The 27603-nt window shown below is 37.4% G+C and overlaps 7 protein-coding genes across 10 annotated transcripts; 3 read left to right on the plus strand and 4 right to left on the minus strand.

The window, feature by feature from the left end:
• Window positions 1-120: 120 nt before the first annotated feature.
• On the minus strand, window positions 121-2479 carry LOC17899661 (RNA polymerase II transcription factor B subunit 4). Its single transcript, XM_006305394.2, has 11 exons — window positions 2261-2479; window positions 2069-2157; window positions 1693-1975; window positions 1411-1457; window positions 1182-1219; window positions 1047-1092; window positions 912-965; window positions 766-834; window positions 602-678; window positions 423-518; window positions 121-326 (listed from the first exon to the last, which is right to left on the minus strand). Exons 1-11 carry the CDS (start codon window positions 2289-2291, stop codon window positions 251-253), a joined length of 906 nt encoding a protein of 301 aa, XP_006305456.1. The 5' UTR covers window positions 2292-2479; the 3' UTR covers window positions 121-250.
• Window positions 2480-2807: 328 nt separating this feature from the next.
• LOC111828559 lies at window positions 2808-3506 on the minus strand. Its single transcript, XM_023776783.1, has one exon. The coding sequence runs from the start codon at window positions 3504-3506 to the stop codon at window positions 2808-2810; it is 699 nt and encodes a 232-aa protein (XP_023632551.1).
• A 952-nt stretch (window positions 3507-4458) lies between these two features.
• Window positions 4459-5597, plus strand: LOC17899627 (mitogen-activated protein kinase kinase 7). Its single transcript, XM_006303565.2, has one exon. The coding sequence runs from the start codon at window positions 4535-4537 to the stop codon at window positions 5468-5470; it is 936 nt and encodes a 311-aa protein (XP_006303627.1). The 5' UTR covers window positions 4459-4534; the 3' UTR covers window positions 5471-5597.
• A 95-nt stretch (window positions 5598-5692) lies between these two features.
• On the minus strand, window positions 5693-8198 carry LOC17900907 (monoacylglycerol lipase). 2 transcript variants are annotated; one of them, XM_023789036.1, is made up of 7 exons: window positions 7558-8198; window positions 7064-7102; window positions 6909-6973; window positions 6739-6803; window positions 6555-6644; window positions 6389-6481; window positions 5693-6298 (listed from the first exon to the last, which is right to left on the minus strand). In XM_023789036.1, the coding sequence occupies exons 1-7, from the start codon at window positions 7977-7979 to the stop codon at window positions 5897-5899; spliced, it is 1176 nt and encodes a 391-aa protein (XP_023644804.1). In that variant the 5' UTR covers window positions 7980-8198; the 3' UTR covers window positions 5693-5896. The 2 variants fall into 2 exon arrangements, with proteins under 2 accessions (XP_023644804.1, XP_006305013.1); XM_006304951.2 differs by having other exon boundaries at window positions 6909-6979.
• An 87-nt stretch (window positions 8199-8285) lies between these two features.
• On the minus strand, window positions 8286-13012 carry LOC17897032 (kinesin-like protein KIN-7A). Of its 2 annotated transcripts, none has more exons than XM_023789035.1 (15): window positions 12803-13012; window positions 12274-12514; window positions 12089-12178; window positions 11902-12002; window positions 11682-11798; window positions 11508-11589; window positions 11334-11401; window positions 11194-11253; window positions 10975-11099; window positions 10689-10887; window positions 10486-10596; window positions 10287-10388; window positions 9223-10206; window positions 8812-9140; window positions 8286-8724 (listed from the first exon to the last, which is right to left on the minus strand). In XM_023789035.1, exons 2-15 carry the CDS (start codon window positions 12512-12514, stop codon window positions 8397-8399), a joined length of 2937 nt encoding a protein of 978 aa, XP_023644803.1. In that variant the 5' UTR covers window positions 12803-13012; the 3' UTR covers window positions 8286-8396. The 2 variants fall into 2 exon arrangements, with proteins under 2 accessions (XP_023644803.1, XP_006303901.1); XM_006303839.2 differs by having other exon boundaries at window positions 12274-12518; window positions 12803-13011.
• A 1228-nt stretch (window positions 13013-14240) lies between these two features.
• LOC17900116 (LEAF RUST 10 DISEASE-RESISTANCE LOCUS RECEPTOR-LIKE PROTEIN KINASE-like 1.2) lies at window positions 14241-18828 on the plus strand. Of its 2 annotated transcripts, none has more exons than XM_006303863.2 (4): window positions 14241-15286; window positions 17049-17087; window positions 17333-17970; window positions 18129-18828. In XM_006303863.2, the coding sequence occupies exons 1-4, from the start codon at window positions 14530-14532 to the stop codon at window positions 18642-18644; spliced, it is 1950 nt and encodes a 649-aa protein (XP_006303925.1). In that variant the 5' UTR covers window positions 14241-14529; the 3' UTR covers window positions 18645-18828. The 2 variants fall into 2 exon arrangements, with proteins under 2 accessions (XP_006303925.1, XP_023645139.1); XM_023789371.1 differs by lacking the exon at window positions 14241-15286 and adding an exon at window positions 15324-16854.
• Window positions 18829-20009: 1181 nt separating this feature from the next.
• On the plus strand, window positions 20010-22103 carry LOC17899497 (transcription factor BEE 1). The gene is made up of 6 exons (XM_006305406.2): window positions 20010-20435; window positions 20530-20658; window positions 20765-20830; window positions 21260-21328; window positions 21413-21490; window positions 21887-22103. The coding sequence occupies exons 1-6, from the start codon at window positions 20064-20066 to the stop codon at window positions 21971-21973; spliced, it is 801 nt and encodes a 266-aa protein (XP_006305468.2). The 5' UTR covers window positions 20010-20063; the 3' UTR covers window positions 21974-22103.
• Window positions 22104-27603: the final 5500 nt, after the last annotated feature.

Here is a 27603-nt window from a genome sequence, read left to right on the forward strand (position 1 = left end):
TACAAATAGAGAAGCCCAACTGTTGTTCTGTCCTAATTTTCCAGTAGATTTTTTAGATGAAAACTTTATAAGAAAATCAGTTTGATCAACATGAGAACGAGTTGGTGATAGCAACAAATATTTAAAAGTTGTATGATCAAAATGGTAGTTTGATTGATTTTCAGTTTGATATTTGTTCACATAGATTCTAAACACAACAACAAATTATTGAACAAAAATTTGAAGTTTCTGTTGGGCACAAAAGATGAATTTAGGTCTGAGAAGCTTTTTTCTTCTTATCAGAAACAGATGAAGATTCATCAAGTTTAGACTGACCAAAAACAGACCTGCAAATAAAAGTTTATGTATATCAGAAACAAAGACCTTGATAGATTATTATTCTGATTTACTGAGAAAGAAGAAGATGGGATCAAATCTCTCACCCGCACGTTGAACATTTCTTGTGATGCTCACAGAAAATGGATAGACACACTGAGCATATGTAGCCCATATCGATTGTCTTCTTGTGGCAAAAACACCTGCAAGTTGTGTACTTAAAACCATCAGTTATACATGCAGGGGAGACCCGATTAATTAAAGAGTCCATAATTTGATCACTTACGATGCTCGAAAATCAACACCTATGGGTTTAGGAAGTTGTACAAAACCGCGGGAGTGCAAATCAGTTGCAAAGATTGTCTTTTGTGCATAACAAAACAAACAAAAGTTAGCTAAATGAAACGAGTCACATAATGGTTTGAGTCTAGACTTGAGTTGAATGTGTACCGTTAGATACTGAAACAGCCCATCCAACTGTTTAGGTGTGTGATGTACACCGCCTGTTATATAAGATGCCTACAAATTTGCCAGGTAGTAAAATCGAACGCATAGGTGGGAGAGTCAGGAGTTGAAGATATGATAAATGGTATTACCTGCTGCAAAAATGCTGAGTTCTGTACACCTATGTAACATGAATCTATGGGAACCTAAAGAACAAATGATGATGTGACTTGAGTTTGAAATTTTGAAAACAGAAATCGCTAAGAACCAATCAAAATGAAGATTACCATTAAGCGCTGGGCAGAGAAGATAGAGTTCATAACAGCTACATATCTAAAAAAGAATAAAGCCCTTAATGAGTCCAGACATACAGGAGAAAATATTGCCAAGTAGAAGAAGAAAAAGGTTACAGAAGACCATACTGTTCCGGGCCATCTGGGGAACCTTGCAAGCATAAAATCTGTATTTCATACATATGCCAATAGCACTATCAGTTCTACTTTATGGGGATTTGCAATGGAACAGATAAATCATAATAGAGACGAGTCTAAGTCTATATGAAACAATACTTAGCTGAAAATCCCTACAGAGGAATCAAGAATATATTATATATGACAATCGATTGACATGTATATCATACTGAAAACGCACCCGGGGCTGGGGATGAAGATGTCCAGAACGGAAGACCCTCTGTATATCTAGCCAGATAATTTAAGCAAAACATTTAAAAAAAAAAAAAAAAACACTGATAAATCAAATATATTACCAGATGGCCCTAGACATGCTATAGGTTTGGCAGAGAAAAGTGGAAGATAAGCTTTAAGATTACTAGCAGATGTTATGCAAACAAAGCCTATAAATTTATATATGCAAAAACCACACCGAAAAAAAAAAAAGAGTGACCAAATGCTATATGATTTGAATAGAGGATACAGCAAAGAGCCATGGAGAGTGATCCTGATAAGAGACAAGAAGGTGTTCTATCCTCATTTCCCTCCTCCCTGCTGAGCTCCTCATCTTTGGTAACAAAGTCTTCCAATTTGTTCAGCAAAGAAGCAAAAAGAGGAGGCATCCCAGTTCTGTCTCTCTCGAAACTCCCATGATTCGATGTCAAAGAGGAATCATAAATGTACTCACAGGAACTGTACCCAGTAGCTATAACAACAACTTGGTTCAATTGATTTAACCCCAAAACCGCATTCAGAAACGCAAGCACCTACACATAAACAGCAATCACCAGAAATCTGAATAACAAACAAAAGAAGCATTGAACAAACAAGCAAATCATTTCGTCAGAAACGACACTTACATGAGAAAGGAATTGAGAGAACGTGATCGAAGTAGTGCTCCAGAAAAAGGGATTTGTATCAAGCAACAAAACTAGTAGGCTAACATCGTCTGCAACCACACAAATCACGATCAATCAGACTTATACGAATGCAGCATTAATGATTGACGCAGGTATGTTAGGGTTTCGAAGAAAGGAGGAATCTGATAAGACCTGGATACTGTTTAGAAGCAACCGAAGGCATAGCCACACAAAATCCAAGTCAGAACTACTACAGTGTGCCGGGAAATCTTCCCGGTGGAAACGAGATTCGATATGCTAACTCAGTGCCGCGAAATCGGCTTTTACTTCTCCAATAGAATCTATCTGCACAACAAGTCTAGTGGTCTCCGATTACGAACCAAAATTTAGAAATCGAAGTTTCGGCTGCTAATTTGAAGAACACTTCCAAAAATTGATTTTACAGCAATCCGGTAGGAGCCGGGTCCATCAAACGGGTTTGTACCCGTATTATACGACGCAAGCCCAATTATGCCGTTCGTTCATATTCTATATAGAGGCCCATTAATAAATTCTCAATTACTTCGAAGATTATCTCAATGAATTTATTACATCTTCAGAAATATATTTTTTTTTTTTTTTTTGCTAAACTGCAAATATCATAGATATGAAAAGGTTTGGTTTTGCAACCATTACAACATTGGTTTCCTGGCAAAAAAAGTGGAAAACAGGAAAGCAATACAAAGATAGACTAGATAAATCAAGAAGGATCACAAAAGAAACAATTTCTTCTCAGCCACCTAGCCATTAGGGACTTAAAACTCTTCTTGATACTCCTTGCTGTGATGGAATTTTTTAGTTCCCTGTCGATGTCTTTGAACAGCACCGATGGAGGGATGTGAACCTGATTATGCACCACATTGTTTCTTTGTTTCCATAGGGCATAAATGACAGCTTCGGCTACTAACTTTCTCAACGTTGTAGGCGATCTGATGTTCTTTGTTTTTGTCCAAGCTATCAACTCCATCCAGTTCTGAAATCGCAAACCGGGAAGGCTCAGCCTCCTGCTTACTGCATTCCAAATATACAAAGCATAATCACACGTCAAGAAGAGGTGATCCCTCGATTCCTGATTGGTATTGCAGAGATCGCAGATTGGGTTGATGTTAACCCCCCAATTAGCGAGCCTTGTCTTTGTTGGGAGCCTGTCCAGGTTTGCGATCCACATATTAAAAGCATTTCTTGGAATAGCTCCTTTAAACCAAACAGATCTATGCCATGAAACCTCTTCTGCTCTTGGTCTTAGGACAGACCATGTTTTTGAGGACGAGTAGCCCTCGCAGCTCTTTCCTTCTATAACCCACGCATAGGAGTCCTCCTCAATGGCCTCATAGGGATTAGTAATGGCTGTCAGATGAATTTGTAGATTTAAGGCCTGTTCTGATCGAGGATCAGCCATTTTCCAGCCATTGCTATTGCAGACATCTCCAACCTTAGCATTAATCCGAATTCTGAGACTTCTAGGACCGTTTTCACCAATATACTTGATTAAAGGGCCAAAAGGAGTCCAATTATCAAACTAAAAAATTTATACGAAATCCATTATGTATGTACATAAGAATATTTCTGACAGAAAGATATAGAATTTCTTTTTGATTCAACATCAACGATTGTATCAAAGACTAAATGAATCATATGTATAATATATAAAACGTTATAAAATTGACAAACAAGAACTTGTTTGAGTTGTTACATTATTTCAAAATCTCATATTCTTTTCATACACTCATGACAGTGAAACACAATCTTGTTTTTCCTGGGCAAAACACAATCTAAACGATACTCGCTCCGTTCTTTTTGTACAGGTGTGTCCACTAATAAGAATCTAAAGATCTTATCAATAATTATAGTATTTAAAATTTGGCAATATCGGCGATGGCCATTGGAAAGTTTTTTTTGCACGATGGCCTAAAAATAAATTATTGGTTGGTCATTTTCACTAGACGTCCATATATATTAAAAATAAATTATTGGTTAGCCTCCATGGTACATTGAACCTCATAACATTCATGTTAACTCTTCGACACAAAATATGGAATTATACATTCCACTTGTTTACTCTATTACTCTCCATCAAGTTAATTAATACTCTTTTAAACAAAAATGTAATTAGTATTCTTATCCAAGTATGAATAGTGAGAGTTAATCATGCCATCTCATCGCAATCCATAATAAGCCAGTATCCGGGTAAGTAGACAGATTACAGTCCCATGCATTTAATCTCGTGCTAGATTTATCATAATCACTAGTTGCCATTTTTAGTTAAAAATTAAAACTAAATAAAATGATAGGATTTAATCAGCTACTATATATAAAAACCAAGGCTCCTCACTTATCAAGAGTCCAAATAAAAGCTGCAGTTTCCATCATTCTTCTTCTTCGAAATTCTCCGGATCATCATTATCACTTGTATCTCTTCCAATTTCAATGGCTCTTGTTCGTGAACGCCGTCAGATCAACCTCCGTCTACCTCTTCCACCTCTCTCCGATCGCCTCCCTTGTTTCTCCTTTCCTTCCTCCACCGCCGCCGTCACAACCACCGCTTTTGCCAACGGAATCTGCGCTTCCGATATCGAGAAACTCCACGTTCTCGGGAGCGGAAACGGTGGGATCGTGTACAAAGTCCAACACAAAACCACCGCGGAGCTATACGCTCTGAAAACAGTCAACGGAGACAGGAGCCCGAGTTTCACAAGACAATTAACGCGCGAGATGGAGATCCTACGCCGCACAGATTCTCCTTACATAGTCCGGTGTCACGGGATCTTCGGGAAACCAACCTCCGGCGAGGTTTCGATCCTCCTCGAGTATATGGACGGCGGAAACCTAGAATCTCTCCGCGGCGCCGTAACCGAGAAACAACTCGCAGGATTTTCCCGCCAGATTTTGAAAGGACTGAGCTATCTCCACTCTCTCAAGATCGTTCACAGAGACATCAAGCCTGCGAACCTCCTCTTGAATTCGAGAAACGAAGTTAAAATCGCCGATTTCGGTGTGAGCATTATCATGAACCGGTCGTTCGACTACTGCGATTCGTACGTCGGCACGTGCGCTTACATGAGCCCCGAGAGATTCGACTCCGTCGCCGGAGAGAACTCCGATGTATACGCAGGCGATATATGGAGTTTTGGATTGATGATCCTCGAGTTATTCGTCGGACATTTTCCGTTGCTTCCTCGGGGACAGAGACTTGATTGGGCGACGCTCATGTGCGCCGTGTGTTTCGGAGAACCGCCGCGTGCGCCGGAAGGATGTTCCGACGAATTTAGGAGTTTTGTTGATTGTTGTCTACGTAAAGAATGGAGTGAGAGGTGGACGGCGTCGCAGCTTCTCCGTCACTCTTTTCTCCGTCAAAGTGTATAGATTGACCCGATTGCTCTGTTACGGGTCTGTGGATCTTTATTACTTTTTTCAAATAGTTTAATTTTGGATAGCATAGTTTAATCGCATTGCATGAAATAAAATATAATTATACGAGGCTCCAACAAAAATTAAGAGGCGGCTGCGTATCGAATTTTTAAATGTGAGGATGACACTTTGCAGAGCAAAAATCTTTTGAAGATTTTCGGAAAGATGCGCTTTAGCTGAAGAACTAGTAGTCTTCTAGTAACTATCATTTATACAAGAAATGGTTACGACAACCACTTACATTGTTACAAAATCGTATATTCATTACAATAAAATGTACGTGAAACCAAAATGGTGTCGAGATCAAACCTAAGAAACAGAGAAACTCTTATTAGGTCTTTCTTTCGTCGCATTTGAGCTGCTACATTTGGTTTGACCAATTTAAACCCGCTGGTGTAGCCAATCCAATATGACCCCAGCGATACTTTCCCGTTCTGGTTCAAAGAGCAGATCGTGAAGCAACCCATCGAACAGCTTGATTGACTTATCCAACGAGGAAGCCTCCTCGTATAGCTTCTGAGTACCTTTGGGATCAGTAACTGTATCAGCTGTTCCGTGTAGCACAAGAAATGGGACCTTGATTCTGTTCAGATTCCGCAGCAAATGGGCACCAAGTCTTAGGATCTCGTTACCGGTTCTTGCTCGGATAAACCCAGTGTAGACTAATGGGTCAGAGTATTTGGCCACAACAGCTTCCGGGTCACGAGAAACCGGCATTATTTTCTTTTTTGCAGCACTTAGTTGATATCTCGGTATGAGCAGCGCAAGGACCGGTGCAATTACCTGTTGAAAAAGCTCCATTTTTCACGACAAAAGCCAAAAAAATGTTTGTGAAAGTTGTTCAGATTCTTGAGGTTTTTAGATTTGACTTACGCCGAAGATAGGATGAGATGGTTGGACTCCAACTGCGGGTGAAGTTAGCACAATCCCTGCAACTCGAGCTTCGATCTTTGCATCAAGCATAGCCTGCAATAACAATTTATATACATACGGACGGTTTCAAGAGCAGTGACATGAACATGTTTGAAGATCTTTTAACCTTTAAAATGATGGCTCCTCCTGTTGAATGGCCAACGCAGAAACAGGGCATTCCCGGGTTTTCTGCAATTACCTTCTCCAAAAACGATTTCTGCAAATATTTTTATTTCATAGCCAGTGTAGTGTTCAAGCAGCAGTCCGAGTTAAGCAAATGGCATGTCTTGGAAACTGAAAAGAGATCATACCAAATCAGCGACAGCATAATCAAGAGAAGGAACATAAGCATGAAGTCCATCGCTTCCACCATGACCTATATGAGCAAAGATAAAACTTTATTGAGTATCACAATAGATAAATTATATATACACTGATAAATGCTTAACACGAAAACTTTAAATTGGTAAAGTGGTTTTACCGATCCAATCTATTCCATAGACCTTGAATCCTATAACATTTAGCTGCTTTGCGAAATCACTATACCTGCCACTGTTGAGCGTTTGTATTAATTCACCTTAAGCTTCTTATATGGAAGTAGAGTTTATGATCAAACTCAAAAGCTACACAACAAACCTGTGTTCGTTCAGACCATGTAGCAGAACAACAAGTCCCCTGCAAGCAAGCTCACAGAATTATATCAGCTTTAGAACCTAGGAATCCAAACAAGATCTTCTTCACATGAATATTAACAACTAGTCCCAAGCAACGACATGATGAAGGCAAGAAATGTTACCAAATAAAACAAATCCTTTGTAGTGTTAGTCTAAATAGCTCTTATCTATAACCTAAGGAAACTACTAAAACCATTGAATCCAAAGTAATACTAGGACCAGCTGAGAAAGCGAAATAGGAATCCAAGAAACACCCCTAGAAAAACGACACCATTATCATTTAAATTCTCGTGAACCACAGGTCTCAAGACAGAGAGGGGACCTCGTTCTAGTTGCTTTTAGTACCCAACATAGCCAAAAAGCTTAAAAGATCTTTCATTACTTACTAAGTTTTCCAGAGAAACAATGGAATCAATCATCAGTAAGAGACAAAACAAGTAACAAACGAGAATTGACCTGATCTTAGTGGAGTCAACAGGTGTCCATGACTGAGTGAACAACGTGTCACCTCTCTTGGACGTGAATAGCGAGAAATCTCTGACGGAGCTTCCATCGCCACCGTTATCCTCCAAAACCCGCCTCATTGCCAAATTCCGTCTAACAGCCACTTCATCATCAACCACTGTCGTCGTCGCCGACGGCGAAGAAGGGGAAACACCACAACCGATGTTCCTCTTCTTCCTCTTCTGTGATGATCTTAACCTCATTGGCACCGCGTCCACCGACACTGATGAAAGTCGAAAATCTGCGACATTAATCTGGAAACCATTTCGAATTCGAGACCCGTTCACATGAAATCCAGATGATTTTTTTATGGGTAATCTGGGAAATGAGTTTCCAGTAGCAATCACGATCGTTCCTCTAATTGAACAGATCATAAACGAAGAGAATTCAAAGACGATTTTGTCTCGCCTTTCTTCTCCAAAATTTGAATTTTCAAAAAATTTTGGGGGTTTTCAGAGCTTAAAAGTAAAAAAAAAAATGAAGAAAAAAATGAGAAGCAGGATCGACAAGACAGTGAAGCAATTGGAAAGTGAAAATCTTTCTAAGGAATGATTCGAGAGAACAGCAACAAACATTTATATTAAAAAAAGGGAAAATGTATTTTTTTTTTTTGGTTAATAGCTGAGATATGTTTATTTTATATGGTTGTCCAGCGAAAAGGACGAGGAGAGACTAGAGAGTCTTCTAAATATGGCACGTGGCGCATACTTGTTTTCAATAAAACGCAGCGTTTGTAAAACTTTTGGTTCAATGGCTTATTACACAGAAATAAAACATACACAAAAAATGCTTCACAGATGAAGAAGATTTGAGATGTTGTCCCAACCAATGTTCCACTGCCTTTTGTCAGAAGGCACAGCGAAGTTGAGCTCAAACATCTCTTTTGAGATGTTACCACTTTCGCAGAATCCAACAAGCTTCGCAACTATCTCTGCACTCTCTTGCACGTGCCTTGAGTCGTAAGGATCAGTCCATAGCTTGTTCACGAACTGAAGTTTCCTCTGTTTCCCTTCCAATGGCACATCCCATTTCATATACAACTCCTCTCTCTCCTCAGGCGTCAGTCTCGAATTTACCCTTTTCGCCAAAAACTCTCGCTCTCTTCTCAATGCTTTTATACTGAAAACCAAACAAGACCATTAATCCAAAAAACGTAACGTTTGTGAAACTATTTCTAAGTGATAAATTATTTCATTCATTAATTACCTTGAAGATAGAGAGACTATGGATTCATCGCAGTTTCGAGCTGGAGTTGCGTTACCTACTTCTGCTAGATGCTGTTCTAACCAAGTCAACCGTCTTAGCTCGACTTCCATGTAGATTTGATCGGCTTGATCACCTTTGAATAGTAGATAGAACTGTGTCCTGTGGATTATCGAGACGTGGCAGACATGCCACAGCTCTATGATCTGTTGTCTTTCTTCTATGAAAGTTATATGCCACGCAACTTGACTCTGCTCTTCATCTTCCATTATCGTGTTCTCCTCGTTCTCTACACTATATCCAGCTCCATCATTTGCTTCCAACTCAAGCACCTGCACAAGTTAGAAACAGATGAGAAGATATATAAAGGAGCAAAACAGGATTTATTCTGAGGGTTTGTTTTCTTTGTCTAACCTGACAAACGAGAAGTTGTTTCTGGTACTGTAGTTTAGCTACACGTTCTTTGAGTTCAGTTACGTATGCTCTTATGCTTCTCACGTTCTCCTCTGCTGCATTTTGGAACATTTGCTGCATTTTCTTCATGTTCACAGAGCTTGATCTCCTGTAGCCTGGAGTGCTTTCTCTTGACGAGACATCTCCGCTTTCTTCTCCTTTCTGTGGAGTCTCTTTCTCAGACCCTTGTGGTGTCGTTACCCCTCTAGTTGCTGAATTGTTGTTCTCTTGAGGATCTTTGTTCTCAGCATCACAATCCAAGACTTGCCTAGAAGCGGAAAGAGGAGAGCATGGGGATTTCAAGAAGTTCTGGCGGTTGGATACGCTGCTTGGTGTCAAAGGAAGAAGCTTCTTCTTCTTTGATTGATGATGATGATGATTCTTTGTCTTTGGGGTTTCATCTCCAGCATTGATATTGCTCGGAAGAGACATCACCAACTTATCTATTGACTTCTGAACGCTCTCAAGTTGCTCCTCTAGATTTGCAATGGTGCTTCCTTGTGAATGGAGCCTTGTTATCTCTTCCTTGAGATTGGCACTTACACTCTTGTTAGGAGCTATGACATCTCCAACACCCACAACATCTTTAAGCATTGCGGACGGTTTAACAGTACGCATTTCCCTTATCTCTGCTTGGAGCTTAGCTATCGTCTGAGCTGCATCTTGATTCCCTAGTCTATGGCAAGCTACTTCCTTCTGTAGCACTTCAAGAGCTTTCGTTGCTTCCTCTCCTAGCTGTTCTTGAAGGTGTTCAAGTTTGCGGATTTCATGCATCAATGTAAAAGGAGCAGTTGATGATTGTCGTATCATAGATTGGCGTATTGTAGTCTTTCTAGCTCTCTCATTTCGGTTTAATGTTTTGTTCTCCGCGGTAGGAGTCACGGCAACAGAATAGGAAAGACATTTTCTGACCGGTGGGTCTGGGGATTCAAAAGGATTTAAGCCCTGAGATACAACAAAAGGTTTAGCTTATGCGTGTGAATAAATTTAGCACAGTAATGAGCCAGAGAGGTACACTTAGAGACCTTATCTTGCTGCTGATCCCCTTGAAGCTTTTGGCGCAATTCCTCAAGTTGAATTTGTGCATCATCTCTTTGTCTCCTAAGCTCTTCAATTTCCATTTCCATCTAAAAAAAAGTCACAAAAGAGACAAAACCTAAGTACCAAAGCTTGTGTTCAATTATATATTTTGGTGTTTGGACAAAGCTGAAGTAAAATAGAAACCTGCTGGATCTTGAAATCCTTTTCTCTTGATGGATCAGGGGTTCGACGCTCGGCCTCCAATCTAGCCACTTCTTTCTGAAGATGTTTCACTAGTTGCTTATCAGAGACAACCTGGAGATGGTAGAGGGCAAGTAAAAAATTTAGTCTGTTTTCATCCCAAAGGGCATTGAGAAGAACCAAAAGCATGGAACAAAGATCATTACCATGTTCACATGGGCGTTGTTTGTAACTTCTTTGGCTCGGTTGGCGAAGTATAGAGTATTTCTTGATTGTTCAACATGAGCCGAAGCTGGACTCAATGTACATATAATAGCTGTTCGAGCATTTCCACCTAGTGAATGCTGTAAAATCCGTGTAAGCTTGGAGTCTCTGTAAGGTATATGGCCGCTTCTTTTCCCCACACTATGAAGAGTTCACAGATTAAGATAAATTACTAACAAGTGTTTGTGATTTTAATGTCACTCGAAAAAAAATATGTTTGTACATTACCTTAATTTCCTTATGACAGTTGTAAGTGTCATTAGACTTAGATTGATATGGCAACCTTCCCTGAGTCTCGTTCCATCTGCCTGCGATTGTGATGCTCTTTCGCTTCCTGCTAAGTCCACAAAGTTCTGCAATGCATTCACACACACACTAAGTCCACAATTTTCAAGCTAAACATTATGCAAAAACAGAGAAATTGAACAGAGACGGATCCATTTTTACCAGACTAGCCATGTATGACCTCACACAATCTGAATTTTCGCGGTGAGTACTTTGTATTGTCTGTTTGCCATCAAGCATATGTTATTAGCAATTGCAGGACATATGAGTGTTTTAAGGAATTAGTGAACTAAGAAGATTACCAGTCTGATTATCTGGTGTGACCGCGAGCTGGTATCATTCAAAGCAGTTTCCCCAACTTGTCTTTGAGCTAAAACAAAAGAATATAAACTCCAGCAGTCAGTTTTATCGAACAGGAACGAACCAAGAGAATATAATCACAAAAAGCCAAAGAGAATCCAACTTATTCAAGTTACCTTCACAAATGCTAATTAGATGCCTCAAATGTTGATCATTATTAGCTGTTTCTTCAACCAGTTTTTCAACCACAGTACCTTTCTGCAATTGTGGAAAATTAGGTGATTAGATCAATGGAAAGTCTACATTCAGTCAAGGCCATAACATCATCAAGAACATAATTAGTGTGATACCTCTGGGTCATCAAGGAGTTTAAGGGCACGGCCGGAATCGGAATTCAGGAGATCTCTGACATTTTCATTATATATTTCCAGACCAGAAATCTTGATGGTAAAATCTCTTTCAGGGGTCTGGAAACAGCAGTGAAACAAATAAAGGTATTGGTCAGAAGAACTGCACTGACATCTGAAAACATTGGTTAGCAACTCTGATCATAGGATAGCATTGCTTTACCTTAATAATGTGATTGTAAATATCATTGACAGCTTTCTCCGTTACTCCTCTCATGGTGTATGTCTTTCCACTGCTCGTTTGTCCGTAGGCAAATATAGTTGCTGAAACAATAAGAAAGATTAGTCAATCTATATGAGCAATCCAAGTAAACGCCAAGAAAACAGAATTGAGTCATAAGATAGAGTACCATTGATGCCCATCAAAGCAGACAATGCAACATTCTTAACACCATCTTCATACACGTTTTCTGTTAAACTCTCTGGTCCAAAAACTTTATCTGAAACCAGAAGGATGCATTATAATCATAAGACCAGAGGAATTAAGAGTTGGAAACACAACATAAAGGTAGATTATGAACAAGTTCGAAATTACCGAATGTAAATGAGGACTGGTGATGCAAACGTTCTTGAGCTTGTGGTTTAGACACAATGGTGTGGTCATCTACGCATTCCCAAGCAACTTGGTCTTTAGCAAACAGTTCTTTCTTGTTCAGTGGCCTTAACCTAACAGTAACAACTATCTTCTCCTCCCTGGATCTTGAGCTTCCACCTGGTGTTACAGCTTGTGTTCTGTCCATCTTGGACACAGGAGTCCCAGGAGTTCTCATTGTCATCTATCTACAAAAAAATGTTTACAAAATTGTTGTTTTTATTTTGAGAAATCATCAGATCTAATAAAGCTCAGAAAATTTCCCAGAAATCTAGGGATAGTTTTAAAAATTACTCAGATCTATCTAAGGAAAAACACACATAAAGCAACATTTCGATTTGACCAAATCTAATTCATAAAAGGAAATGTTTTAGATTAATTTCATCCAATCCAGAAATGTTAAACTCAAAAAACTTCCCAAAATTTTCACTTCACTAAACAATAGTATAAGTAAGAGATCAAAAACACTTACAGAGAACCAAGAGGAATCAGAGAATTTAGTCTCAGATCTCAGGCAGCGAGGAATAAATACAGAATCGTATCAGATCGACGATAGAGACAATAAAAAAATAAAATAAAAAATAAAAGAATATAAGAGAAGGAGATAGTGAGAGAGGTTTCTGAGTATCGTGAAGCTTTTGTGGTAGAAATGATGATGATGAAGAAGAAGAAGAAGAAGAAGAAGAAGAAACGGGTTTTGGGGTTCTTTTTGTCTTTACGGAAGTCCGTGGAGAGAGAGAGAGAGAGTGAGATTTTGAATCTGAGGAAGCTCCTAACGGCTAGTTCTTTCCACGTTTCTTTTAAGGGGCTTCTATTTTTATATTATCTCAAAATATATCCCGTACATTTCTACTTTCTTCTGTAAATCACCTTAAATTTCATTTTGCTACGATTTTGAAATACACTGCTGAATATTTTTTGTCATCTTGTGAATTATTGGCTTACTAACAAAACGGTCATTTATTTTTATTGTCTTTTCCTTTTGTGCTGCAAAATAATAATCTATTTGCAATCCAAGCGGGAAATAGCTTTAATACTACTACTATCCAGTTTAATTAGCGTATAAAATACTAGTAAACTACGTTTAGTCATTTACGGGCTCACTAGGCGTAGAACCTCCTCCCCTATTGCAAGTGCGGGGATTGGAACTATTTAATACTGAGTCTTTGAGATGTGAAGTGAAGTCAAAGTCTTTTTGCCTGTGATTTTTTAGATATCTGCAAGCCTGTATCTTCTTCTTTTTTAATTTTCTTTATAGCAACTTTAGTTGAACTTGAATTTTATCATCAAAACCAAGTAAATGGGGATAAAATAGATACACGACTCTCATACCATTTAACATGAAACATGTATTATCGTTTTTCTCTTGGTCAAACTTCAAAGCTTAAAGAAACATAATAATTCCATTCTCCATCTGTGTGTTTATTTAATTCAACGATGTGTTTTTTTCTTCTATTGGATCGATACAAGTAGTCTATATCATATAGTTGACATTTTCAGGAAGATATCAAAAACCATGTTCACCTCACATTTCGTTTGATGCTATTATATATATGATTGGCACAATTTCCACTAGTCCTGAATATATTTTTTTTTCAGAATTACGGTTGAAGTCATTTTTCCAGTGAGGTTATACATGAAAGATTAACATAGATTTTAACATCATATTCTTATCTAATTCGATAATAATCTCATCTGTTCTTTTAATATATTCAGTGATTTATATATATATATATATATATATATATATATATATATTGGAAGCTTAAAAAATGCAAAAGCTTTTGTTGACATACATAAACATATAATGTTTTTTTTTTGGGGGGTCAAAGAATTAAAATGTTTATAATTTACAAATAAGTCATCATAAAACATAAGACGAACAACTGTATATATTGATATCAACTATCAAGTCGCTCTCAGGCTGTCCAAAAAAAAACAAAACCTATAGTTCCAAACAAGTCAAAGTAGCCATTTAAAGTTGTGTACGAATCTCTGACCGTTCATATACAAATAACATAATTTATCTAGGCTTATTAAATCACTAATCAGAGATCATATCATTATCTGTTCATATTTCGCCGGACTGTAATTAATAAAAGTCGTCATCGATCATATTGACCAATCTTCCATAAAAATCCCCCAAAACACCTCACAACAAACAAAAAGAAGGAAAAACTCTACAGTTGTCAAAACCCAATGTCCATCTCTCTTCTTCTCTTCACCAGCTTCCTCGTCTTCTCCGTCGCTGATCTCCCGTCGTGCTTCTCCGCCGACCAACAGTACGAAGTGTGTCGCTCACGTCTGACATGTGGATCTGGACAGCAGGTGTTCGAGTCTAACACCACGTATCCGTTCTGGGGATCTCCTAAACCCAAATTCTGCGGCCAATCATCATTCGAATTATCCTGCGAGAATAATCACACCCTATCCCTGGAAATCGGGGATATCAAACTTCGCGTTAAATCCGTGAATCTGACGGATCATGTAATTACCGTTGTTGATGAGAGCTTGTTAGACGGGAACTGCCCTGAGATTTTGAACTTCAACGGCGAGAAGGAGTTTACGCTAAACCAACACACCGAGAAGACTGATTTGTTCGACTGCCCCGAAAACGTAAGCTCGCTATCAAATATTTCTTGCCAAACAAACGACAGTCGGAAAACATATCACGTCTTTGGACCGTCGTATACTTATGTCAATGGTTGTACAAAAGTTGGAGAAATTCCCATGCTTGGCTCTGCTAAGAAGTATCTTCACCACTCAAATGAATCAAGCGGAGCATTGGAGCGGGCTTTGAAACAAGGGTTCGGTTTGAAGTACAGTATAAAGGATCGAGTCTGCCAGACTTGTAACACTTCCGGTGGGATTTGTGGTTCGGAGAAAGGGTCGGAAAATTTCCAATGTCTATGTGAAGACAAGCCTCACAAATTTTCCTGTTACGGTGATAACAAAGGTTAGTCCTTCATCATTTACATCAATATCTTGTGATTACTGAAGATTAGTTAGTTCCATCGGATCGATTCTGCACATTATAGACTTCAGAACGTATACTTTGACCAATTGGTAGTCCATTACTTGGTAGAGAATTGCTATCGTAATTGACCAAAACTTATAATAATCTTTTATAGATACATTCTGACTTTTTCAACCTAGTGATACGTGTCCTGTTTTCCATTGATCATCATACACGATATGTCCTACGTTATTTATGTGACTGTCTTCTTCGCTCCTAGAAAAATTAGGATTACATGTAGCTGGGTTTTTTTTCAGTAAAGCAAGCAGGCTGGATCGAACCTTGTGCTTTTTGGGCCAACACTAGTTATTCTCGATCCGGTAATACCATTTTCATGGTCGGTCTTCAAAGATGGAAAAAAAGCAACGACTTTTCTAACTTTCTTTTGTTTGAAGTTTCTGCTAGTAAAACCGACGACCCTAACCGACCCTCTCTTGCAAAAAAGAACACACAAATCTCTTTTACACAAACTCCATTAAAATGATTTACTCCAATTTTTAAATCAATAATTGAGAGCACTACAACCTCAGAGGCTCAAGATACAGTTTTTAAGTCAAGTTGCAGTCTTTATTTTCTTTATACCAAGAAAAATAGTACTATTATACTCTTTGCACACACTAGTTGAACAAACTTTTTACTCTCTCACCCACTCCTCTGAAAAATCTTTTGATTTGCTTTGTTTGTTTTCTATCTGTTTTGTTCTCTTCTTCTTGTTTCTTCTTCACCTAATTATCTTCTTCTCACCCTAAAAATGGATCCTTCAATTCCAAGTTTACTCTATACATCCATCTTTTACTTCACAATATTAGCAACTCAAACCCTCTCTCTTGATCCAAAGTTCGAGGCTTGTGAGCCGAAATCATGCGGCAGAGGTCCCAAGATCTCCTATCCATTCTATCTATCCGGCATGCAAAAATCCTTTTGTGGCTATCCAAGTTTCGAACTCACTTGTGATGATGATCAGAAGCTCCCTGTTCTCGGGATATCCGGTGAGGATTACCTCATCAAAAACATATCTTACTTGACACAGTCGTTTCAGGTCGTGAACTCAAAGGCGTCTCATGATGATCCATGTCCCAGCCCTTTGCATAATCTTACCCTCCACAGGACTCCTTTCTTTGTGAACCCTTCTCATATCAACTTCTCTATACTTTACAATTGCTCCTATCACCTTCTGAAGGATTTTACGTTATACCCTCTTACTTGTCCTGGAAACACGAGTCTTCTTCGATCTTTTGGTGTCTTTGACAGAGAGAAACTGGGAAAAGAGAAAAATATTGCATCCATGTTGTGCCAGAAACTAGTCGATGTTCCTGTTTCAGCTAGTAACGAGTCTGATATGAAGGGTATGACTTATGTCGAGATTTTGAAGAGGGGTTTTGTTCTGAACTGGACTGCAAACAGTTGCTTCCGCTGCATTAACAGTGGCGGGAGATGTGGAACTGATCAACAAGAATTTGTATGCTTGTGTCCTGATGGACCTAAGATTCATGATACTTGCAAGAATGGTACTACGAGTAACTAATATTTTGACATTATATTTCTTTCTTCTTTACTTCAATTTTCTCAACAATTCATTGTATTATGCTTTTTTAGTTAACTCTGATTGGTTAAATAAATGTCAGTCTTAATCTCAATGTTCTTGCGAATGCTAAGCTCTGAAATAACCCCGACTGCTTCCTTCTCTGTTTCTTCATTTCAGGCACTCGTGCTCATAGAGTGAAGGTGAAGGTCCTCATTGGTAAGATTCTTTCAAGCTTCTGTTTGGTAAAAACTAAAAAGGCTTCAACTTCTAGACTTCGATCTATGGTTATAATAAAACATACTCTTGACACCATTAAAAATATAAAATTACACTTTGGCAAAATGTGCAACTTGATTACAGTTGCTAGGTTATACTCTGTTTTTTTTCTTTTCTTTCTTCTCTTTTCTTTTTCTAGTTTATCAGTTCACTCAAGTCCTAACGGATTACAAAATATCATTCAGGTGCTGCCGCTACGGTCTTGGGGTTAATAGCTGCGAGTGTTTTTTGGTATTTGTACCATCGTAGGAAAACAAAAAGTTACAGAACTTCTTCTGCATTGCTTCCAAGAAACATCTCCTCAGATCCATCTTCAAAGTCTTTTGACGTTGAGAAAGCAGAGAAATTATTAGTAGGAGTTCGTCTTTTCTCTTACGAAGAGCTTGAAGAAGCCACTGGTAACTTCGACCCATCTAAAGAACTCGGCGATGGAGGCTTTGGTACCGTCTATTACGGTAAGCTTAAAGATGGACGAAGCGTAGCCGTGAAACGGTTATACGACAACAACTTCAAAAGAGCAGAGCAATTCAGGAACGAGGTTGAGATCTTAACGGGTTTACGCCATCCGAACCTCGTGGCTCTCTTTGGATGCTCCTCAAAACAGAGCAGGGATTTACTGCTGGTGTATGAGTATGTTGCAAACGGCACGTTAGCTGATCATCTACATGGTCCACAAGCTAACCCGAGCACGCTTCCTTGGTCTACTAGGCTCAAGATCGCTGTTGAAACTGCCTCTGCCTTGAAGTATCTCCACGCCTCCAAGATCATCCATCGTGATGTTAAATCCAACAACATCCTTCTCGACCAAAACTTCAATGTCAAGGTCAGTAACTTACACTGGTTATTACTTATGTTTGTACTTGAGTCGGACCTTGATTTAGTCACCGGTCTTGATCTGGCCATGTAGCCCCCATCATTGTATGATATTGTCTTATCATAATCTTAACTTAGTTCTTCTTTTTTCCTGTTTTCGACATACAGGTTGCGGATTTTGGACTCTCTAGACTGTTTCCGATGGATAGAACGCATGTATCAACCGCACCACAAGGAACTCCAGGCTACGTCGACCCGGATTACCACTTGTGCTATCAACTCTCCAACAAAAGCGACGTGTACAGCTTCGCGGTAGTGTTAATGGAGCTTATATCCTCGCTTCCAGCAGTCGATATCACAAGACCGCGCCAAGAGATCAACCTATCAAACATGGCAGTCGTGAAAATCCAGAACCACGAGCTAGGGGAGATAGTGGATCCGTCACTAGGGTTTGACACGGATACAAGAGTGAGACAGACGGTGATCGCCGTCGCTGAGCTGGCGTTCCAATGCTTGCAGTCCGATAAAGATCTTAGGCCGTGCATGTCGCGCGTGCAGGATACGCTGACGAGGATACAGAGCAATGGTTATGGTTCGGAAATGGAGGTTGCAGATGCCAAGAAGAGTGGACCGTTGGTTACACAGTCTCCTGATAGTGTAATTGTGAAATGGGACAGTAAGTAAATCAGTCACACGAACAGTAACAATTGTATGTCAAAAAAAAAAAAAGGACACTAACATTTGTATGTGTTGATTATGTTTAAATTTTGTCAACTGACAGTTGGTGTTTGTGTGTCTGTAATAGATGATATTTTTGGGAATGTATATATGATCTGAGTTTCTTAAATAAAATAGTACTCTCACCACAGATGATAGATCCACATAATGATGCCTATGATGGTAATTAGCTAAATAAGGTCAGGGAAGTTTAATTAAGGAAACGTCGTCCTATATATGTTAACGATTTAAAAGTCCATATTGTTGTATCCAAAATTTCCCAATGAAAGCACACCAATCTAGGGCATGGATGCTTTACTACTACCATTAATGAACAAGTTAGAGAGTAAGTCATCTTGATGAATGAGTGTAATTGCATGTGAATCAGATCCTTCGACCATACTACATACATAATTTGATAATCTATAGCAATGGCCCAACTATATATTGACATTTGTTGCAACCTAACTCACTCCTAAAACTTAACATACGTGTTTGATCATCTAAAGGAAATACGTTAAAGAAATCGATCTAGAATTAATGCCGATTTCTTCAAAAGAGATATATAAATTAGGCAACTCAAAATTTTACATTAACTAAAGATTCATACATTCCACAATGTTTTTTTTTTTTTTTTGGAATAATCTATCCATATGTTGATTGTAATTTGACGGCAACATATTAACAAGAACCATTGTGCTTACTTGTTACACAATCTCAACTTGTAAATATATGTTTTCGTTTATCTTCATATTTCTTGGATAATATATGCATATGTGTATAGTTTTACACATGTTCATTGTAGTTTGTCGAGTAATTGGCATTGGCAATATTTTGGAAACATAAGTTGGCAAATGGATGTGATATTTTACCCTATAAACCTACACAAAACGCTCTCTGCAGAAACATTAATGAAATATTTTAATTAAACAAAGTTTTTTTTTGTTTTGTTTGTTTGGGGATATCAACTAAGTTTGGCTACATCCATTTCATTTACACTTAACCATACACACCAAACTAACTAGAAATGTTCTTTCCCCCTTGCAAAGAGAGAGTCTAATGGAACCCCACACGACCAAACAAATGGTCCCATTTCCCTTGTTTGGACGTATCTCTCCCCCCGACACACAAATCCCACAACGTTCACTTGCCCGCGTGGCTCTCCCTTTATTATTTCTCTCTTTTTTTTTTTTTGTTTCTTAATTTTCCCCACATTTCTTTTTCTCATTTATAATAAAAATATATATTTTTGTTTAATAAAATAATTCAATCGAACAATATAAGAGTCTCAAGTTTTGTATCAAATTCAGTCTCAAGAAGTTAAAAAAAAAAAAAAAAACAGCTTCAAGAAAAAAAAACATATCTCACTTTAGTATTATAGGGTTAATGGCGAATTTCGAGAATCTTTCTTCTGAGTTTCAGACAATAGCCATGGATATATATTCTTCTATAACTCAAGCTGCGGATCTAAACAACAACAACAACAGTAACCTTCATAATTTCCAAACATTTCATCCATCCTCCACTTCTCTCGAGTCGCTCTTCCTTCATCATCATCATCAACAACAACAACAATTACTTCATATTCACGGGAACTCTCCAGATAATAGTAACAATGTCTCCCCGACCTCAAGTTTCATCCATTCTGATGATCACAGCAACGTCGATGAGACCAAGAAGAGAAAAGCTTTGTTACATTCTCTGTCTTCATCGGAGAATAGTACTGGAGTCTCTCATATTATTAATACCGCCGAAACGGTAAATGATCTCGAAACCCTAATCTTATCATTTTCGTAGACTCCTTTGACATTTCTTTTACTTATAGTTACTTTTGTTTTGTATACAAAAATAGGGTACTCTGAGAAGAGGTAAGAGGCTGAAGAAGAAGAAAGAAGAAGAAGAAGAAGGGAAAGAGAGGGAAGTAGTTCACGTGAGGGCCAGAAGAGGCCAAGCCACTGATAGCCACAGCTTAGCCGAACGGGTAAAATTTGCTTTAATTCTTTTTTAGCTTAGCTAGCTGATTTCCATATAAAAACGGTACGTGTGTATTTATTTACATGTAATATAACTTTTCTATATCATTTCAGGTTCGGCGAGGGAAAATAAACGAGAGATTGAGATGCTTGCAAGATATGGTTCCTGGATGTTATAAGGTAATATAAGAGTGCAAAAAAAAAAAAGGAGTTAAGAATTGTTCACTTTTTTTTTCATATATTAAATTTAACCATTTCTTATACTTAAAGTAGAAATTAATGGCCCGACTATAAATATTACCACTAATTTTTTTGAGTATAATTTAACCCTTTTTGTATTTAATGGTAAAAATAACTTTTATTTTAATAAAACATAATTAAGATTTACAGATGTACCAAAAATGTTTTTTATATGCATGCATGTGTGTGATTTTTGCTAAATATGTTTTTCTTTGGCAGCCTCGTATTGAACTTTTCTCTTCTGATATTTTTTTTTAAGTTTACTATAAGAAATCTTATTCGAATTTATTACGTAAATCGTAAATTCGTAATGTGAATTTCTCTATTGATTTATTGGTGACAATGAGAGTGTATGTTTGGTGGGTGCAGGCTATGGGAATGGCTACAATGCTTGACGAGATAATTAATTATGTCCAGTCTCTACAGAATCAAGTCGAGGTTAATTAATAGTTTTAATTCTTTTTACCCTGAATTACATATTCCCATAGAGTTATTCATTTTGTTTTTATCTTGTCGATTCAGTTTCTCTCGATGAAACTTACTGCAGCAAGTTCGTTTTATGACTTCAACTCAGAGACCGATGCTGTTGATTCCATGCAGGTACTAGAACATACTGGTAATGCTGTACGTTTTCAATAGATAAGCAAAAATATATTGAATTAGTGGTAGAGATGATGGGTCCGGTATGTTTTGATATATAGAGTCGGTTCAACAAATATATATATATATTGAAATACAGGTTTTAGTATTTATAGTTTAGATTCAATCTTATCGGACAATATTATACGGACTACATAACCCGCAATTATAATATGTTCGACAGGTCTAATCCGGCCTTTACATATATGGTTTAGTAGTACACTTCTTCTCTCTTTGTTTGGCTCTCCATTATAGATGATCTTTAAGTCTAACTAGTTGTTGCGATGACAATTATATTTGTTTAATGTGATCAATTGTTTCTAAGTAATGAATGTATGAATGGGATACAATTGGCAGAGAGCAAAGGCACGTGAGACAGTGGAGATGGGTAGACAAACAAGAGATGGGAGTCCTGTCTTCCATTTATCAACATGGTCCCTTTGACTTTTGTTTTCTCTTTTCATTATCTTTGCTTCTTTTTCTTTTTTTAATACTGTTCTCGAAATTATTCTTATATTTATTTGGATGCGATATGTTATACGACCCAACTTGGAATATATAGTATTTTGTAATCTGTATACTTGTAATTTTCGACATTATGAATTTGTTGGTGACTTATATTGGCTATATATAATTGTCATGTAAATATCTCAGTAATTGTCCTCTTCTTTTTCTTCTTGTTAGTTTTTTTTTTTTTCGCAAAACAAGTTGTAACTATGGATCAGTTAGCTCATGTGAAAAAGAAGTTATAACTAAGGGTGAATTAACTAGCTCATGTACGTCAAAGTGTTGAGGAGTGAATTGATGAAGAGATCGAGAAGATAAAATGCAACCGTGTAAACAATATTACAAAAAGTACTTAGCGAAATGGGTTTGATGATCAGTCTTTAACAAAAAGAAATGATTATTAGTGTGTTATCATGTTGGTTTTAGTTTTAGTTTATAAATTTATTTGAGAAATCTTAGTCTGGTAATATGGCTATATTACTTGATGTCAGAAGTTCGTTCATAAAATCGACTTGCAATATGGCTATATGGAACATACTAAAAATAAGGATTGTGTTTATGTTAAAACTAACATGGTAAAAGGGATGGTTTATCATCCATATATAAATTTGCTTTTGGTTACTTAATTAGCATGGATATTCTAGGTTTAAAACTAGCTCATCAGAGATAGTCTTTTATATTCTTCTTTGTCACACAAAACTGAGCGGAATAGGTTTGAAGAAAGCCAAAAGAGCGAGAGATAGGCATAGAACAGTTAACAGTATACAGATACGATAAAAGAGGCCAAGTTGCGCAAGGTTTTGGAAACTACTAATAATCAGAGAAGAAATTAATATGTGTGTGTGTAAATGGAATGGAACAAAAGAGACTTTGTCGGTGTAAAGAGACAGAAACACCCTTCACTTCTGTAGCTTTCCAAAGACAATGATGTGTGTCTCCCGAACCAAAAACAGAGACAAAATAGTAATTTCTGTGATGCGAAGCCCATGGACGTGTTTTGCAGACGATCGAACAAACCATAATCTTTCTAATTCCTCTTTCTTTCTTTCAATTCTCTTTGTGGTCTCTCTCTCTCTCTTTTATATTATCCATCCAATATCTCATCGATCTCTTTCTACTTATTTTATAAAACTAAATAGAGACGGTTCACAGCATCTGATTGAGATCTTGCCTATTCATAATCTTCATGATTGAGATTATCAATAATTCAGATATTTCGTTTATGTAATAATACACTTATGTATGTGTCCTGCTCGATCTTACGTTATTATTCTCTATGTTTCTTTCATATTTTTTTTTTTTCCTAAGAAATATATATATATATATATATATATATATATATGGCATTTTCAACATTTCTCAATCCACTAGACAGGTCGTATCTGATTATATACGACAAAAGTTGCTGTTTAAAATTTCATATATGGCAATATATTAGAATCAACATTATGTTTTCTTTCTGACGTAAAAATGCCTAAATTAATGTTCCTTCTCAGATTCTCATACTTTTTTACTTGTTTGGTGATCTAAAAATGAGTTTTATTTTTATTTTGTTAGGATGCTTAAGGAAAACAGGCACATATTTGCATAGTACGTAGTCGGGATTTTAACTTCTCAAGTCATATGATATTGTTAATGCAATGTGTTTCGCAATTCGCTCGAGATTAGTATGTATATGGCTTTTGATGACATCCTTACGTAATTGATTGGGGCATTAACACATGCATGATATATGCTTGAATTTGGATCATGCATATATATATAGATGATCATCCTAACAAAATAAAAATGATCTCCACGCACGACATGATATACTTTCACTGTTTAATCTTATAAAACCGAATGTGAATTCAAAACGAAAACATTTTTTTTTTAGTAGAAATTTAAATAAATATTAGATTTACATATGATGGCTTATAAAGGAGCTAGTACCTTTATGGCTTAATTTACACATACATTCCTAAAATGCAAAGTAACACTCAGAAAAAGATGCATGCATCCATGAAATTAGTATGGACAGCTTGAAATGGACCATTCGTTAAAGAATTGGTCAATGTGGGATTTTCATGTTTACTTTTTCTCTCGTTGTTTATTGAGAAGGAAAACTATATAATAATGCAAAATACTATAAAATAATATATACTTCTAGTAGCTTTCTGTCCATTTCCATTTCTGATATTTTTTTCTAATTTTTATTCAAAAACTTGGAGAAAATAGTATAAATGCTTCACAATGATGTTACAAATAACAGTATAGATTCTAGAAATTAGGGTCATCTTTATATTATCAACCGAATTCAATCCTGGATATTAATTTCTTATTCATAACTAAACATGACATGGAAATGTTTGTCTTGATAATTTAACCTTAAGATCCTTTATCCCCCGTTGTTATTTTGTATTGCGGAAAATAAGAGTTTGTGGTATTTTAATTTCTTAAATATTAGTTTAGTATTGTCAATAATACATATAAATATATATATATATATATATATATATATATATATATGTTTTTTTGGAAAAAATACATATAAATATTTTATTATCATATTATTGAACAAAATATAAGTCAGGGTCACATATATCATAGATTATTCTTCTTTTTTTTTTTTTTGGGGTACAACTTGTTTTCTTCGACACTACCATCTATTTTGTCGTTTTACATATTTTTATTGTATTTGCCTATTTGGTGATCTGAAACTGTATCTACTTTGTCTGCTTTAAGACCAATGATCTATTTGTTTCTTTCCCCTCCTTTGATTATAAAAAATACTTGTGCAATATGGGCATGAAAGCAAAATGTCAGAGAGTGTCTATCCACTATTATAGCCATTTGATAAATATAGTGATATGTTTTTGTCATCTTTTATTAAAAATTTGTTTCCTGATATGATGATTAATTAGTAGTACGAAATAATGGTTAAAATGATATTTTAGGTTGCTCATCATACATGCATGACTTGTTGACTTAAGCTTGAAGTAAGTTTGGAGTGCAAGCATAAGAAGATTATGATTAAGTTTTATATATTTAGGAGTTTATCTAAATATATGTTTTGGTGTTATCTCCTAATTAGAATAGGAGTTATAAACTAATTCTTTTCTTATATAAGGAGATGTCAAGGTGTGACATAACTTGTGAGAATTGAGATTGAGAGATTGAGAGCTTTAGGTTTTGAGAGATTTTCCTAAAGTAATAAAAGAGAGTGATTCTTTTATATTTGATCTTGATCTTTTAATCTTTGATTCTAGATTTGGTATCAGAGCAAAACAAAACCTCATACTAATTGAAAGCATACTTGAAAGCATGAGCGAGATTGTTCCTGTTACAAAACCGAGTGGAAGCTCCTCTTCCATACAATGTCCTATGCTCTCCTCCTGCAACTATACGGTTTGGGCCATCAAGATGAAATCCTGTCTCAAAGTGCACAAAGCTTGGGACATCATTGAAACAGCGACAGAAGACGTCGAAAAGAATGATATGGCAATCGCTTTGCTATTTCAATCCATACCCGAGTCGCTTGTTCTTCAATTTGGTGGGCTTACTTCGGCGAAGCAAGTTTGGGAATCGATCCAAACAAAGTATGTTGGAGCAGAGCGGGCTAAGGAGGCTCGTTTGCAAACCCTTATGGCTGAATTCGATCGACTCACAATGAAGGAAACAGAGAGCATCGATGACTTCAGCAGCAAACTTGCTGAGATTGCTTCAAAGTCATCCGCCTTGGGAGAGATCATCGAAGAGCCAAAGATCGTGAAGAAGTTCCTTAAAAGTATCCCTCGAAGAAAGTATATTCACATTGTTGCATCTCTTGAGCAAGTTCTCGACTTGAATAAGACAAGCTTTGAGGAGATTGTTGGTCGTCTGAAGGTGTACGAAGAACGAGTGCGAGACGATGACATTGATCAAGATGAACAAAGCAAGCTTATGTATTCAAACGCTGAGAATACATACTATTCCAGAGATGGTAGCGGGGATACAAGAGGACGTGGAAGAGGGAGTCGAGGTTCTTCAAGAGGACGAGGTCGTGGAAGGAATGGTGGAAGAGATTTGTCGCAAATAACTTGCTTTCGATGCGATAAACTTGGCCACTATGCTTCCTCATGTCCTGATCGCCTACTTAAGTTGCAAGAAGCACAAGAGAATGAGAAGGTGGATGCTAAAGACACACAAACAGCAGATGAACTCATGTTACATGAGACAGCAGATGAACTCATGTTACATGAGACTGTCTACTTGAATGAGAAGCATTGCGTGCCCAGCAAGTTTGAGACGAATTCTGATGAAGAAAACATTTGGTACCTTGACAATGGGGCAAGCAACCATATGACTGGAGATAGACGGTATTTTGATTCAATGGATAGCTCAGTCACCGGAACAGTGAGGTTCGGAGATGATTCAAGAATCGATATCAAAGGGAAAGGAACGATTGCATTTGTTGATTTGCATGGAACATCAAGAATGCTTACCGACGTATACTTTATACCTGACCTAAAAAGCAATATCGTCAGCCTTGGACAAGCTACGGAATCCGGATGCACCATAGAACTCAAAGAAGATTACCTAACTATGTGTGACCGTGAGGGAAAGCTTCTAGTAAAGGCAAAAAGGTCCAAGAATCGCTTGTACAAAGTCCGGATGATGCTACGAGACAATGCGTGTTTATATCTAACAAGCATGACCGAGACAAGTAAATGGCATGCTCGTATGGGTCATGTGAATCTCACCACTTTAAAAGCAATGTTGGACAAGGAATTGGTTCTAGGAGTTCCAAACATTACTATTGAGAAAGAGGTGTGTAGCTCGTGTCTTCTCGGAAAACAGACCCGACAAGTTTTTCCACAAGCAACAAGCTATAGAGCAACAAAACTTCTTGAACTAGTCCATGGTGATCTCTGTGGTCCAATAACACCAAGTACAAGTGCTGGAAATAGGTATATTTTTGTACTTATTGATGATCACTCTCGCTACATGTGGAGCATTCTTCTAAAAGAAAAAGGAGATGCTTTCTCTAAGTTCAAGAACTTTAAAACTATGGTGGAGAAGGAAACGGGAGAGAAGATTCAGACTTTTAGAACGGATCGAGGAGGAGAATTCGTGTCAATAGAGTTTAACTCTTATTGTGAGGAACATGGCATTAAAAGGCATATAACCGCTCCTTACACACCACAACAAAATGGTGTAGTGGAAAGAAGGAACAGAACAATGATGGAGATGACAAGAAGCATGTTAAAACATATGCGAATGCCTAACTACCTTTGGGGAAAAGCCATTCGACACACGACTTATCTCTTGAACCGGGTCTTAACACGAGCGCTTAAGGAACAAACACCATATGAATCGTTTCGATCAAAGAAACCTGATGTCGAGCATGTACGAATCTTCGGGTGTATCGCTTATGCTAAGATAGACAAGCCACACTTGAAAAAATTGGATGATCGGACACGTATTCTCATACACCTAGGGACTGAGCCAGGTTCAAAGGCATACCGCTTGCTTGACCCTAAAACAAGGAAAATTGTGGTAAGTCGCGATGTAGTGTTCGATGAGACAAAGGGCTGGGAATGGAACCA

The sequence above is a fragment of the Capsella rubella genome, unplaced genomic scaffold (genome assembly GCF_000375325.1).
Source record: "Capsella rubella cultivar Monte Gargano unplaced genomic scaffold, Caprub1_0 scaffold_1, whole genome shotgun sequence".
NCBI lineage: Eukaryota > Viridiplantae > Streptophyta > Magnoliopsida > Brassicales > Brassicaceae > Capsella > Capsella rubella.

Bases quoted from the DNA above. Each gene is read 5' to 3' on its own strand.
- LOC17900116 (XM_006303863.2), top strand. From the start codon at position 14,530: ATGTCCATCTCTCTTCTTCTCTTCACCAGCTTCCTCGTCTTCTCCGTC. The intron at 15,287-17,048 runs GTTAGTCCTTCA...TCTTCATTTCAG, and splicing joins CTGTTACGGTGATAACAAAG to GCACTCGTGCTCATAGAGTG. The intron at 17,088-17,332 runs GTAAGATTCTTT...AATATCATTCAG, and splicing joins GAAGGTGAAGGTCCTCATTG to GTGCTGCCGCTACGGTCTTG.
- LOC17899627 (XM_006303565.2), top strand. From the start codon at position 4,535: ATGGCTCTTGTTCGTGAACGCCGTCAGATCAACCTCCGTCTACCTCTT.
- LOC111828559 (XM_023776783.1), bottom strand. From the start codon at position 3,506: ATGGCTGATCCTCGATCAGAACAGGCCTTAAATCTACAAATTCATCTG.
- LOC17899497 (XM_006305406.2), top strand. From the start codon at position 20,064: ATGGCGAATTTCGAGAATCTTTCTTCTGAGTTTCAGACAATAGCCATG. The intron at 20,659-20,764 runs GTAAAATTTGCT...ATATCATTTCAG, and splicing joins GCCACAGCTTAGCCGAACGG to GTTCGGCGAGGGAAAATAAA. The intron at 21,491-21,886 runs GTACTAGAACAT...TACAATTGGCAG, and splicing joins ATGCTGTTGATTCCATGCAG to AGAGCAAAGGCACGTGAGAC.
- LOC17897032 (XM_023789035.1), bottom strand. From the start codon at position 12,514: ATGACAATGAGAACTCCTGGGACTCCTGTGTCCAAGATGGACAGAACA. The intron at 12,003-12,088 runs GTACTCTATCTT...TTATTGTTTCAG, and splicing joins TGCTTTGATGGGCATCAATG to CAACTATATTTGCCTACGGA. The intron at 11,254-11,333 runs GTAATCTTCTTA...GATGGCAAACAG, and splicing joins CACACCAGATAATCAGACTG to ACAATACAAAGTACTCACCG.
- LOC17899661 (XM_006305394.2), bottom strand. From the start codon at position 2,291: ATGCCTTCGGTTGCTTCTAAACAGTATCCAG. The intron at 835-911 runs GTAATACCATTT...GCAAATTTGTAG, and splicing joins ACTCAGCATTTTTGCAGCAG to GCATCTTATATAACAGGCGG. The intron at 327-422 runs GTGAGAGATTTG...TTTTATTTGCAG, and splicing joins AAGAAATGTTCAACGTGCGG to GTCTGTTTTTGGTCAGTCTA.
- LOC17900907 (XM_006304951.2), bottom strand. From the start codon at position 7,979: ATGATCTGTTCAATTAGAGGAACGATCGTGATTGCTACTGGAAACTCA. The intron at 6,980-7,063 runs GTTTGTTGTGTA...AACGCTCAACAG, and splicing joins CATGGTCTGAACGAACACAG to TGGCAGGTATAGTGATTTCG. The intron at 6,645-6,738 runs GTATGATCTCTT...AAATATTTGCAG, and splicing joins ATTATGCTGTCGCTGATTTG to AAATCGTTTTTGGAGAAGGT.